The 14,558-nt window shown below is 45.5% G+C and overlaps 1 protein-coding gene across 5 annotated transcripts in view; it reads left to right on the top strand.

The window, feature by feature from the left end:
* Positions 1 to 14,558, top strand: part of BRF1 (BRF1 RNA polymerase III transcription initiation factor subunit) — a 298,365-nt gene that overhangs the window by 256,970 nt on the left and 26,837 nt on the right. For all 5 annotated transcript variants that reach the window (XR_009760784.1, XM_061612349.1, XM_061612347.1 and 2 more), the window contains one exon: positions 12,032 to 12,083. Coding sequence is in view for 4 of the 5 variants with exons in the window: in XM_061612349.1 (XP_061468333.1) it covers positions 12,032 to 12,083 (52 nt within the window). In the remaining variant the exon portion in view is untranslated. The remainder of the gene's footprint in view (positions 1 to 12,031; positions 12,084 to 14,558) is intronic.

Here is a 14,558-nt window from a genome sequence, read left to right as displayed (position 1 = left end):
TTAACAGGGTCTTCTCTTAAGAAAGGATTTGTCTGTGCCAGCCTTTACATCTGAGTGGCCCCACTCATAGCCAAGGCTTAAACTATGCTGTTCATGCAGGTTGCAACATGGAATGCTCCTCAGATAACCTTTTGGGTCTCAGTGATGCTCTGGAGCTCATCACCTGTTCTGTGTACCTGCTGCTCCCGGGTGGGGGGTTGCTTGCACTTGCCCCCCTTGCTGCTCTGCCGTGTTTCCCATCCAGGGCCATCCCTAGGACAAATAATTCCCTGGGCGAGGACTGCTTTGGTCTCTCCCCAGGCCATCCAGAGGGTTTTGGGGGCCAGGTGTAGGTGTGATGTTGGGAGCCCTGCTGCTGCTCCCTGCAAGGACCCATTCCTGTGTGTACAAAGCTGGGGGCCACATGAGAGAATGACTGCATACACAGCCTACATGGGAGACTCCTCGCCTGCAGCTCCTCCTTGCCCTGGGATCAAGCAGCTTATGACTTTATTTTATTATTATTTATATAGCGCTTATAGCATTTATAGTATTTGAAGTGCTAAGCGCTTGGTAAAATTGCCTCAAAATACAACTGATGTTCACCTAGCACAAATGACGTCCAAGTGGAAACTGAAAACTAATTAAAGAGTATTCATTTTTGTAATTGGTACCGACGCAACCCGTAGAGCAGCCTTTCCCAACCAGTGTGCCTGCAGATGTTGTTGGACCACAACTCCCATCAGCCTCAGCCAGCATTGCCAATGGTCAGGAAAGATGGAAGTTGTGGTCCAACAACATCTGCAGGCACACTGGTTGGGAAAGGCTGCCATAGAGCCTTGAAAAAGTTACAGACGCTTGCTTTTTGCCACCCTAGCTCACTGCAGGCAGTGCGTTCAAAAACACAGTCACTGAGCTCAGCTTGGTGCCCAACTCAGCTCAGTGCCTCGGGTGACCGCCCAGCTTGCCCAGCTCTAAGGCCAGCCTTGATTCCATCGGCATGCGTGCGTGCATAGCATCAAGGAAACATGGGGCTGGGAAACATGACTGCCACCATGAGGCAAGGTACATGGTCAAGTGGAAGAGGAAGACGCTCACCAGATCAGCGCTTAGAGGTGTTGGTTGGGCTGGGTGTGGCCTGCAGATCACTGCTGAGAAGCAAGATAATATAGAACTTCATTATAAGATCAGAGCCAGTGTGGTGTAGTGGTTAGAGTGTTGCACTACGACCCGGGAGACCAGGATTTGAACCCCCACACAGCCATGAAGCTGACTGGGTGACCTTGGGCCAGTCACTGCCTCTCAGCCTCAGAGGAAGGCACTGGTAAACCATCTCTGAATACCGCTCATCATGAAAACCCTATTCGTAGGGTCACCACAAGTCTGGATCGACTTGAAGGCAGTCCATTTCATTTTTGTTTTTCATTATAAGATTGCTTGACACAGAGCAAGTTTTCTTTGGGAAAATCCAGTTCTTCCGTCCTGCCCTTAGGCAGGTGGAATAGGGGATTGGCATTGCAGGACAGTACTCTTACAAAAACAAGAGTCAGAGCACCTAGAGCTATGAATGAGGAATTAGTAGAATATGCTTGCCTGCTCTTAGGAAGATTAGAATGATTTTAGGCAGATGGCAAAGGTGCCTGTCTTAATTTTGATCCTTCAGAGATTTCTCATGCTGGGCATTATGTTCGCATTCAGGCTCAAACTAGACGTGATGGTAAGCTCCGGTCTGACCTATTCAAGGATAGAGGGGGAGGGGGATGATGGGGATAGGATGACTGGTTTGTAGAGGAAAGAGGAGATACGCAGAGGAGCTGAACCCTTGCTATGCTTCCCACTTACCGTTCCATAGAGTTTATCCATCCCCCCTCCCCCAGGGGAGAAAGGGTTTGGCTTTTCTCCCAGTTGAGCTCAGATGAGGAGAAAAGCAACTGGTGGGAGGTAAACTGAAGGTAAGGCGGTTCCCTCCCATCCCAAATCTTCTCTAAAACTGCACCTCACTTGCACCTTATATAGGATTGCTGTGGGCCTGGGTTTAAACCAGAGGTAGGGATCTTAGGCTTAGGAACTAAATGCAGCGCTCTGGGCCTTTCAATCTGGCTGTTGGCACTCTCCCCCTAGACCATCTCCCTGTCCCACAGCCTCCTCAAGTGTTTTTGCCTGGCTAGATTGTGTCCTTGAACTGTGACAATGCGTCTTGCTTGCCTGGGAGGAAGGGCGGGATACAAATTAAATAAATAAATAAATAAATAAATAAATAAATAAATAAAAACTAGATGGAGGTGTGCATGCACGTATCGAGGCCTCTGGTTTTTGCATGGCCACAATGTAACCTACAGAACAAAGGTGAAAGTCACATCCTTTATTCTGTGGCCACTTTCATGTGGCCCCTGGAAGATTCCTCCCAGGGAATGTTGCTCTTGCGTCGAAAAGGGTATCCGACTCTGGTTTAAACAGACAGGTCCACCACTGTGTGTAGCAGAGCTTGGAGCCAGTGTACAGAGCAAGATATTTAAAAACGTTTTTCTTTCATTCATTAATTCCTTCATCTTACCAAACTCCAAGGAGATCAGGATAGCATACGTATCATTATGGAGTTCTGAAATGGAGGGTCTTAATTTAACTTTCTCGTCATGATGGCTCCCAGGATGTCTGCATGGTCTAATTTTAGTTATAAAATCAAAGCAAATAAAAACAGCTGTTTACCACAGCTTGCTTGCTTGTTGTTTCTTTCCCTCCGTGGTTGTTCACTTGGGCAATTCAATTTATGTGCTCTTCAGCCCTGTCAGAATCTATTATATTGAATCTTCTTTTAAGTTGTTAAGCTGGAGGACAAACTTAGATGTTATCTTCTACAGCTCAATTGAAGACAGAACACGAGCTAAGCAGATTTACCAGTAAGCAGACACAATGACAAATTTTGTACCAATCACGCTTTGTCAGGAGAATGTCAACTTTGTCAGTTTCAGTGCTAAATAGCTTGGTTGAGGAGGTGCTGTTTACATGGCGTCCAAGCTGGTTCAACCAATTTATTGTTCTGGGTTCTTTTAAAAAACAGCTTGTTTCAAAGCTCTAATCAGCTTAATTTGTAAAAATGTAAGTGTACTGCCTTCAAGTCAATTCCAACTTATGGCAATCCTATGAATAGGGGTTTCATGGTAAGTGGTATTCAGAAGCGGTTTCCCATTGCCTTCCTTTGAGGCTGAGAGGCAGTGAGGCAGTGACTGGCCCAAGGTCACCCAGTGAGCTTCATGGCTGTGTGGGGATTTGAACCCTGGTCTCTCAGGTCGTAGTCCAGTCACTACGCCACACTGGAGTGGACAAAATTTCATCAATGGGGCTGTGACTTAGGGGTGTCCTTGTCTCCCTTTTGGGGCTGTTTTGGTTCAGGCTTTCTCTGCAATAGGAAATCATAATGCAGCATTTTTCATGTAATTTTTAAGCTGTCTTTCACTTTAGCATCTCAAAAAGGTGCCTCTACTGATGTTTTGGTGTTAGATCGAATTGAATTAAATCTGCTCAACCAACAGGTGATGATCAACTAAATTTTTGTTTAGTTAGTTAATTGTCCTAGGTTTTAGCCCTTTATCTTTGGCAGTCACTTCTTTTGCCAATTCTATTGTTTCCTCCAGAGCAGTGGTTCTTAAACTCCCCCCCCCCACTTGAAAATTGCTGAGGGTCTAGCTGGGCCACTTAATGATTTTTCTGCTGGTTGTAACCATTATAATGTGCAGTGCTAGATGCCATGTGATTTTAATTGTATTTTTATTGTGTGTTTTATTTCTTATTTATTGTATTGCAATTTGAATATTTAATGTGATGAATGTGCTGTCGCCTGTCTTCAATCACAAATCTAGACAATGCAGCAGACGACCTCAAAAAGCTCACAGACCACAGTTTGGGAGCCCCTGTTATAGAGAGAACACTGCCTGGTAAATCCCACTACACGTGTGTATATGCATGTATATGTGTATGTATCTAAAGCCTAAGCACACTTCCTAGGGTTTAGATCCAATTGAGCTCAATGGGGCTCCCAAGTAACCAATGCCTGTGATTATACTGCAAAACAGAAGAGTTGTACTCATTAGCCATGAATAATAGCTATAAGTATTTAGGAAACCTATAAGTCTTCACATTTCAATTCAGTATAAGACCATGGTGTGTACTGCTGTGGGGAAATTGCATTAAAATACAGGATACAGCAACCGTAAATTTTACAAGATATCTCCTACTGGATCAGACCAAAGGTCCATCTAGTTTAGCACTGACTGGTGGGGGTGGGGGATGGAAAACGAGACAGAAAATAGAATATTTTGGAAGAGGGCATGGCTGATTGCCTAGAATGCTGTACAGGACCACTCCACACTGCATCATTTTGCTGGATTTCCCATCCGTTATTGCTAATTAGCTATTGGATAGACCATCTTCCATGAATTTATCTATTCCCTTTCAAAGCCACCTAAGCTCGTGGCCATCACCACATCTTGTGGCAGCAAATTCCATAAATTAATCATGCACTGTGTGAAGAAGGACTTCTTTTCATTAGGCTCCTCTCTTCCCCTCCCCTATATATTTTTTTTAAAAAATCAGAACAATGGAATAAATGTATGTGGTTTGTGCCAACTGTGGGAATACACACCTGTTTAAAAGTTGAAATAAAAGACCTGGACCATTCCCACCAGTGGATCTTTGAGCGTGAGCATCGGTGTCTGCTCTTGCCCCAGTCCAGAAAACAGCTGGGTTTTTTTTCAATGATGGCATATCTCGGTAACTGAGCCCTCACTGGTTAAATGAGACAGCAGTAGGAGCCAATATTTGTAGCCATGACAGCCAGTAAATTACGATTCCATATGGCTGGTGGGGCTGAAGGCTGCTCTCTTGTAAGGAGGTCAGGGCATTTGCGGCATTTAAAAAAAAATACCACACATACACAGCACACCATGGAAACTTTTCTGTACATCATGTACAGTAAAAACAGAGAATCACTCTCTAGGGAGTATGATCAGCCAAGAAACATAAACTATTTTTTTCCTCTTAAAAGGAGAGAGGGAGGGAGAGGTGGGGATATAAGAATCAGTACTGTGCATGATACTTTAGGGGTAAATAAATGGGTGATGTTATTGTTAGTGCTCCAGGCTTGCTGCCTGGGGCTCTTGTGACGCCCTCCACTGACATGCTGTGAAATCTGCTACAGAGGTCCTGCTTCTGGTGCTGTGGCCTTGGATGGCTGGGATGAACAGGGGTTTTCTGTCATGGTCCCCGTTCTGTGGAACGGCCTTCAGTTTGGCCAGGTGGGCAAAAGGAAAATCAGAACAATAAGGGGCTGGAGCCAATGGAGACTGGTCCATAAGGATGAATAGGGCTCAACCCACCAAATTCAGTCTGCCTTCTTACTTATAACCTATCAGGGGTGGATCCACCCATCACTGGGAGTAGCTGCACACACTGTTGGTCTCCCTGTCTTCTACCCCACCAGTCGCAGTGGGCCTCAGCAGGAGCACCTTCCCTGTTAGGAAAGCCTACAGCATTTGAAGATTGATATAGTTTTTGGGGGGTGAGGGGGTGGGGAGAGACAACTGCAGGGGGAGGAATGATAGATTTTAAAAACTATGCATGGTATATAGAAAATGGATAGAGAGAAGTTTTAAAAATAGAATCTGGGGCCATCCAACCAAGCTGAATGTTGGAGGGTTCAGGAGAGACAAAAAGGAGATCTTTTTTACATAGTGCATAAGTAAACTATGGAGTTTGCAGTCGCAAGATTGAGTGATGGCCACCAATTTGGACAGCTTGAAAAGAGGCTTAGATGAATTTGTTGAGGATTAGGCTATCAATGGCTACTGGTCATGAAAGTTACATAATTACCTCCGGTAGTGGATACAGCATGGTTGTGAATACTAGTTGCTGGGAACATAGGAAATTGCTTTATTCTGTGCCAGCCCATTATTCCATCTAGCTCTGTGTTGTCTACACTAGCCTTTCCCAACCTTTGAGTCCTCAGATGTTGCTGAACTACAATTCCCATCATTCCTGACTGTTGGCCATGCTGGCTGGGGCTGATGGGAGTTGTATTCCCACATCATTTTCTGCTCTGGGCTCCTACTGGAAGAAAGGGCGGGATATAAATCTAGTAAACAAGATCAACAACATCATCAACATCAACATCAGGGGACCCAAAAGTTGGGAAAGGCTGGTCTGCACCACTGTTCTTCAACCTTGGGTGCCCAGTAGTTCTTGGATTACAACTCCCATCATTCCCAGCCAGCTTAGCCACTGGTCAAAGGATCATGGGAGTTGCACTCCAACATCTGGGGACAAAACAGTGGTCTACACTGCCTAGCAGCAGCTAATCAGAGTTTCAGAGAATCATAGACTAGTAGAGCTGGACCTGCTCAATGCATTGTTAACAATATTTGGGTTTAAGTCCTAGTGGAATCCATGTATTTCCAGGAGGCCGTTTGCCTTTTGGGGCCTTGCAGCAGCTGACAACAAGTGGAGCCTGGCCCTAGACCAGCCTCACCTTTTGGCTCCACAGCCCTTCCTGGAGATGCTGGGAATTGAATCACCATCTACAACCTCCATATGAAGCAGATGCTGTGCTGCTGTGCTGTGGCCTTCCCCTCCCCAACATAGACACAAGTGGGAGAGAGCTATTGCGCTTATGGGTTTCCCTTCATCATCTGGTTAGTCACTGAGGAAAGCAGGATGCTGGAGTAGATGGACCTTTGGCCTGACCCAGCAGGCTCTTCTTATGCTCTTCAGTTCAATTCATTGAGAAGTCAGGAGATGATTACTATTATGCAGGCAGAAGATGGCTGGGCCACTATTGTTTTTCTTACTGGCTGCTGTTTTCTTTGTTTTCAGGATTGTTTTACACAGCTTATCCTAATATTTTATCTTTTTGGTACTCTAATCTATCTTTGTGTTGGCTTGCAAGCTGTTGCAAGAGCCCATGAACTAAGTGCTTGGGTAGAAATGTAAAAATAGATATATGTAGTTATTTCTGAAGGTCAACAACATGCTCTCACCATTGTTCCTTACAAATTTCGTAGCTGGGCTGGAGGGGGAGATGACTATGAATTATTGTAGCATTTTACTTAAAAGGAAAGTGGACTGTTCTTTGACTCTTACTATAGCAGTTGCTAACTACTTTCAGAGGGCAAATGCATCTTGCTTGTCTCTAAAACAAATGTCAACCGATTCCAGTTTCCCAGGCGGCTTCATCAACAGCTTGCTCCTAATTGGGAGGTGAGGAAGTCTTCAGGGTATTGCTGGGAGGTATGGTTTCTTCTATGATGCCAGGCATCCTCAGCACCCTCTGGCTGCAATGGTTGGTGTTTTTTTTTAATGAAGAACATTTAATATCTTTTGCATTGATGTTTAATGACGTGAAGATGCAACTGACTATCCATTAAGGTCACCCTCTAGCTATGTGCTTCAGTTACCTCTCTCTCTCTTGGTAGATTGTAACTTTGCTGTCTAAGGTCCTATGCAAATTGCGGTTAAGCAAATTAGCTCCCCGCTAATAATGGTTAGCAAATGGTAGGTGCGGAAGAGAAGGGACTCAAGGGTTTCTCTTAAGCTAGGGTCTGAAACCCACAAGCTGGGTCCAAATCCTGAATAATCTAAACTGTGGGTTTATAGTGAACTAAAGTGGTGGTGGTGGATTTGCTTCAGGGAGGGGAAAGGCCATAGAGAGGATTATGTTAACCGCGTTTCAACAGGGAGCCAGCGCATTCTCTCTGCCAGCCCTATGTTGGACACCTCAATTTTGCATTTAGGAGGCAAGATCAGCAGTATGTTCTTGTCTTGAAAGAAATATCAGTAAGGGACCTAGGAGAGAGAGGCTGCTTTTGTGGCCTTGGTGGACACTTTTTGCCTGGATCTTGATGAGAAATATGATTTTAAGAAGGAATTAGATCTCTCAGTGGTTAGATCTCACAGCAGTGTATGTTATGATGGACCATCAATTCTTTCTGGGTTTGTTGGGGGTAGCAGTCTTAAGTGGTTCTGCCCTCATCTGACCAATGGATTCATAATGGATGACCAGGAAAAATGCTGCTGCTGCTAACAAGTATTCCATAGAATACAGTTTGTCTAACCTCCATTTCCATGCTTTTGCTTTCCGTGAGCTGGGTAACCCTTACCCATTCCCAAAACCTTCCAAATACTTTGAAAATCTTGTGCATGTTTACTGGGAAGTAAGTCCCCCTGCCTTCAGTGAGACTTAACCCCCAGGTCAGTATCCATAGTTGCAGCCCACACCTTGGATACCAGTTTAAATTATGCAAACTAAGCAAACCATATTTATTCAGATCATGGAATTTGGAGTTTTAAAAGCAAAACACCCAGAACCCAGGGGAGAGATGCACTGCACAGTTTGTCATTGCCTGTTCAAGTGGCTGTAACCTTTTGAACGTTGTTCATAGCTGTACACTAAGACGTGGTGAAGAACAGGATAAAACAAACTCTTCTGACTTTGTATATTTTAATTATTGTTTTTAATGTATTTTGTTCCCTTCCTTGTAGGCTTAGGGTAGCTTACTGTAATGATATACACAGAAAATACTGCCGTAATAACCTCCTGCATAATCGTCCTTTTCCATATTTGCAGCCCCCAGACATCTGCATAGCTAAGGTAAAATACAAAAATCCACGACCAAATGAGAGAAAGGATTTTTGCAATAAATTTTAAACCAGTGAAAAGAGTAAGTTATATGCTTAAAAATGTGCCTTACTGGCCATTTTAAAAGGTAGGTAGTAAATCTAACCTCCACTGGGTCTTCAATATTATGGATTGCTTGTGGATTGCTCCAGAAATGGATTGCTACACAAGACAGCAAGCGATTGCTTCTGTGTAACACCACTCCTTGTATCCATAACAGACTGCCCTTGGAGCATTACCCTTGTTGAACTCCTTAGGGCTGTCAATTAACTCTTCAAGAGCCTTAAGGTTGTTCTCAGGCGAACTTCCCACCAGCTCTGCTGGTTCGTTGGTTCTTTCTTTCTTTCTTTTTCTTTCTTTCTTTCCTTCTTTCTTTGGCTTACTACACTGAAGTCTCAAGTGGTTTACAAAAAGATTAAGAGCCAAAATTGCATAACTTAAAACCAAAGCAATACATTTCAGTAAAACCATTTGAATAACCATAAACAGATCCAGCAGAAAACAGCAGCAAAATTCAGCAGCAAAAACATTTCAACAAACAATAATAATAATCCATCAAGTTCCTGGGAGAAAAAGAGAAAAGGTGCCAGAAAGATGCTAATGATGATGCCAAGCAGACTTCACTGGGGGCGGCATGCCACAGACTGGGGGGGGCACAACTGGAAAGGCCCTCTCCCTTGCTTCCAGCTGCTGGAACTCCCTCAGAGAAAGCATCCGGAGTAGGTCCTTAGATGAAGACTGAAGTATTCTGGTGGATTCGTATTGGAAGAAATGCCTCCAGAAGATATTGGGGTCTTGAGCTGTAAAGAGCCTTATTAGATTAAGACCAACCCTTCGAATTGGGTTTGGAATTTATAAGCAGCCAGTGCAGCTGTGGTAGGATCCATGCAATATGACTGGCTCATTTTGAGCCTGCCAGCAATCGTGCAATCACATTCTGCACTTTCCAAAGCATCTTCAAAGGCAGCCCTATGTTAAGCACATTACAGTAGTCTGATCTTGAGGTAAACCAGAGCATAGATTGTTGTTCTTATGTGCCTTCAGGTCGATTATGACTTATGGCGACCCTATGAATCACTGACCTCCAAGAGCATCTGTCGTGAACCGCCCTGTTCAGATCTTGTAAGTTCAGGTCTGTGGCTTCCTTTATGCAATCAGTCCATTTCTTGTTTGGCCTTCCTCTTTTTCTACTCCCTGCTGTTTTTCCCAGCACTGTTGTCTTTTCTAGTGAATCATGTCTTCTCATGATGTGTCCAAAGTATGATAACCTCAGTTTCATCATTTTAGCTTCTAGTGATAGTTCTGGTTTAATTTGTTCTAACACCCAATTATTTGTCTTTTTCGCAGTCCATGATATGCGCAAAGCTCTCCTCCAACACCACATTTCAAATGAGTTTATTTTTCTCTTATCTGCTTTTTTCAACTTTAAAGTTACATAAATCTTCTGTTGTCATTACTTTAATCTTCTTGACGTTCAGCTGTAGTCCTGCTTTTGTGCTTTCCTCTTTAACTTTCATCAGCATTCGTTTCAAATCATTACTGGTTTCTGCTAATAGAGCATAGATTACTCCAGCAATATTATTCCTGTTTCTTCTTCTTTTAACATATTGAAGAAACAGCAAGAATGACACAAGACTTTGGGAGAGGAGAGGGTGAACAGTTCTGTCAAGAGGTGTGCATGGACAATTTATTTGGAGACAAGATAGTGTGACCATTCCTTATTGGAGAAATGGGCACATTTCACTTGGAAGAAAGATTGGGGTCCAAGCATGAGAACAACAGGGTAGTTCTTCAGAAGAAACTGCAGAATAATGTGTCAAAGGAGTGTGCAGTCAGGTTATTGAGCGTCCAGCTGCTATCACTAAGCAGCTCACCTGGAACAATTGTAACATCCGACTCCTCCCTTTCTGCCCCTTGAACAGTAAAAAGACTGCAGTCAGTTGCCAGCAGTTGAGGGAATGTGGTTGTGTGAAAGGCCACAGCTACCTAATGAGATGTGGGGAGTGCGGTTGCCACCCCAGAGCAATGCTATATGTCAAAAGAGGGGAAGCATCCCCAACTGAACTGCATTTTCGGTAAGCTGCCTTGGATATTCTTCTGGACTGAAAAGTGGGACAGAACTCACATTAATAATTAAATGCTTAATAAGGAAAAGACAAAGCAGGAAAAGATGTGGGGAGGTGGAGAACCTTTTCTAAATGTATTGTCTCTTCCCGCCACCCCCTTTCAAAATGTAAACGTTAATATGTTGTTTCTCATTTGTGCTTTTCTGCATCGCTTTTAGTTTAGTTTGGTTTTTCTCTTGTCTGCATGTAATGTTACATGCAGCGTAGAAGTGGTTGTTGAATGGCAGCATGAAAACAGACCCAGCGCTGCAAAAAGGGCCATTCCACACATTGAGGCAGAAACGAATCCATATTTGACACATAGTGTGCATGCTTGGCACAAAGCTCCAGACGCTCTTAGTGTTCGGAGGACCAAACTAGCCCTGACAGTGATGACCAGGGTTGATGGCTCATATCCTGCTCACATATAAAGGGGGGGGGGAGGAGATCTAGTTAAGCCAGACTTTGCCAGCTGGTGCCCTCTATATGTTTTGAACCACAATTCCCATCAGCCTCAGCCAGCAGTAGGTTGGCAAATGCTGATTTAAGCAATAGCAGCAACAACAGAACAGGGTGGGGATGAAGAGCACTGAGCATTCCCTGGTTTTTCTTCCTGCACTGTGCTGCTCAAGTCGCTTGAGTTCTCACCAGGCAAGGGAAGGCTCAGCTTGTATTCAGCCAGAGTTCCTCCAAACTGAATACCTGTCAAGATCTTCCCATCACAGAAGAGGGGGAGCAGGGCGAGGGAGGAGCGCTCACCCTCACTGCTCACTTCATAAACCATGGAACAGTCTGAACTGGGCCAGTGTGTGTCCAGCCACTATATTTTAGTCTACTTCTGCTGTTTTAATCTTGTGATTTATGTTGTTAATGTTTTAATATGTTTTATTGATTGTAATGCCGCTCTTAAGAGTATTTTTTCACTGAAGAGCAATCTACAGATTTTACGAATGAATAAATAAGATCAGGAGAGTTATGCAGGATGATGATGATCCTTGAAGGTTTTTATTGTTGTTGGCGAAAGGTGACCTGCTGTGGATACATTGTTAGGTGGTAGTTTGTTATTGAGAGGTTGCTGCCTGATCTTTATTCTTGTAACTATAACTCTTGTCAGACACTTTCCATTGGCTCTGTGTTCTTTGTTTTTCATTTTGCAGCAAGACGATGCCTAAGGCTGCCAACTCAACTGGTTGTTTAACATTTTCTGGATAGACTGGATCAAGGTTTTTTTATTTCAGTTTTACATACAGGGTCTAACATCTTGAATTCTTCTTGCATTCAGGTTAAGACCCTTGATTTTGACACAGCTAGCAAAAAAGCCTGCGACAGAAGAGGTACAGTATTTTGTTTCAGCACTTTTTAAATTCCAGTACCTGGAAGGTCATATGAGATTTTCCCCTCTTGCTTCGTCCCAGCAGACTCAGATTCACATTTGTGCTAAGGAGGCCAAAGAGCAGGGCTGGAGAACCTTTGGCCCTCCAGATGTTGCTGAACTACATTTCCCATCAGCCCCAATAAGCATGGCGGATGGCCAGGGGTGATGGGCATTGTAGTCCAGCAACATCTGGAGGGCCAAATGTTCCCTGGCTCTGCTGTAAAGTCCTAGGTGTTGCTTTACTTTCTGAAAGTACTTTGTTGTGGAAATTCCTCCCAACATCATGGGCAAGCACGACAGCCATTGATTACCTGAAGAGTGATTGACATGATATGTTCTGGGGGTTTTCCCCCCTAGATGGGGAAATTCTGGAATCTGTAAAACAGGAGCACACTAAGATTTCTTTGGGGGGGGGGCTTGGCAGATGGCCAGGCTCAGGATCTATATTTGGAACCATGAATGAATTTTTCCATTGGCCAAGTGCTTGCCTTGTTGTGTCTCAGCTTCTTGCTTTGAGTCTTTTCAGGCTGCTTTGGGAGGAAGGGCTGGATCGAAATTTAGTAAACAAATGGAGTACATAGAGCAATCCAACTCAGGGAAAGCTGGCAGAAGGGGTGCCAGCAGAAGAGGAGCCAGTGGGAAGGTCTGCAGCATCCGGTTGCCATTAGGAAGCCGTGGGGCCATCTCAGCGCCAGCTCCTCTGGGAGCTGTGTGTGGGGACCGGAAAGTAAAAGCCGCCTCTCACATATACCCCTCCTGGGAAGTAAGCTGTATTTTCTTAGACTGACCTTTTCCCCAGCATAACTTTGGCCTGCATCGAGACTTGCAGGAGCACTCCCAACATGAGTTGGATGTTGCCTAATTCCCCCCAGCCCCTCCTCCAACACCCCCCCCACAAATGCTCCTTTCAGGCCTTACGCTGGCTTCTGCCGGCTCCCCTTCCGCCAGGCTGGGCTTCCCCAGCAGACCCCCAGTTGAGCCGGGAGATCCTGGGTTCGCCACAGGTGCCCCAGGATGAGCCCAGCAGAGCCGGGGCCCTGTCAACTCAGCCGGGTGTCTACCATATCCACCTCCCCTCCCTGGCATAAATAGCACTTGGATTGTGCCCTAAACATTTGTTCTGTAAGTGCTTGTCTTTCATCCAGCTATTCTCCGCTTGGTTCATGCTCTGGTCTAGATTGCACATAGACTGTCCTGTGGGAGCTCTGTGAGTTTGGTACTGGATGACCTTTGGTTCCTTCCAGCTATACGATCCTTCACTGGGCAGGGCTTCAGCCAAAAACATCCCTGAATGAAAACAAGATGCCTCTTCTTCTCTCCCCTCCCCCACCCGTAACTACTGCCTGAAATTGAGAGAACAAGCTAATATATATCAATCTTAAATGCATGTTTGCAAATTGTCTGCCATACATCCTGCTCCCCCAAAAGTATAAATCTGAGAACTCTTGCGCCATTTCAAAAATTTGCTAGCTGATTTGATCGATGGCTCAACATGTTTTTACAGTCTCTGAAGCAGGGCAAAACACACACATCCTTCATATGAACTTTGAAAGCCACTCTTTAGTTCGGGTCGGAAACTGATTCAGGAAGTTTTGCTAAAAGAGGATTTCAGTACATAAGTTCATAAGAAGAGCCCTGCTGGATCCGGCCAATGGCCCATCTAGTCCTGCATCCTTTTCTGACAGTGGCCGTCTGGATGCTCCAATGGGAAGCCCACAGCAGGACCTGAGTCCTGAGCAGGACTGCAAGCAGGACTGGAGAACTTTGAAAGAACTTTGGAAGATGCCAAGATGGCGGCAGCAGCTTCAGACGCTGTGGACGGAGCTCCGTAAGACAAACATTCTTAACATCTTTAACATCTATTTGGGGGCCCACATGTGTACAGAGAGGAATAGTCCTCACCCCCCCTTTTACAAGTCTGCCTCCCTACCTTGTGACGCAGATGCCGGGTGACGAGGTGGTGAAGAGCATCGCGGTGTAGCCGTGGGGAGTGCCCGGAGGAGGCCCGGAGGAGTTGTTGGGGGGTGTTGGCCCGGCGCTGGCTGGAGAGTGAGAAGGTGGCCCGGCGGCAGCCTGGCAGCGGCGGGGACGATTGACTCCGAGGACGCCGTGGGAAGTACCGGACTGACGCTGGCTGGGAAGGGCCGTGGAAGCGGCCGGAGCTTGAACTTGGGCATGGCCTGTTCCCTTCCCGGCCTGGCAGCGGCGAGAAAGCGCTGCGAAGGAGCAGTCCAGCGGCGGCGAGGACGACCGGGCTGGAGAGATCATTGGGAGCATTGGGTGCGGCCTGCCTCCATCCCGGCCCGACAGCGGCGAGAGAGCGCCGCGGAGGAACGACCCGGCGGCGGCGAGAGAGCACCGCAAAGGAGCAACCCGGTGGCGGTGTGAGAGAGTGTGGAGAGCGGCCAGAGACTGGGCGTAGCCTGTCTCCCTG

Source organism: Rhineura floridana, chromosome 2, assembly GCF_030035675.1.
Source record: "Rhineura floridana isolate rRhiFlo1 chromosome 2, rRhiFlo1.hap2, whole genome shotgun sequence".
Classification (NCBI taxonomy): Eukaryota; Metazoa; Chordata; class Lepidosauria; order Squamata; family Rhineuridae; genus Rhineura; species Rhineura floridana.
This window is presented reverse-complemented; position numbering and strand designations above follow the sequence as displayed.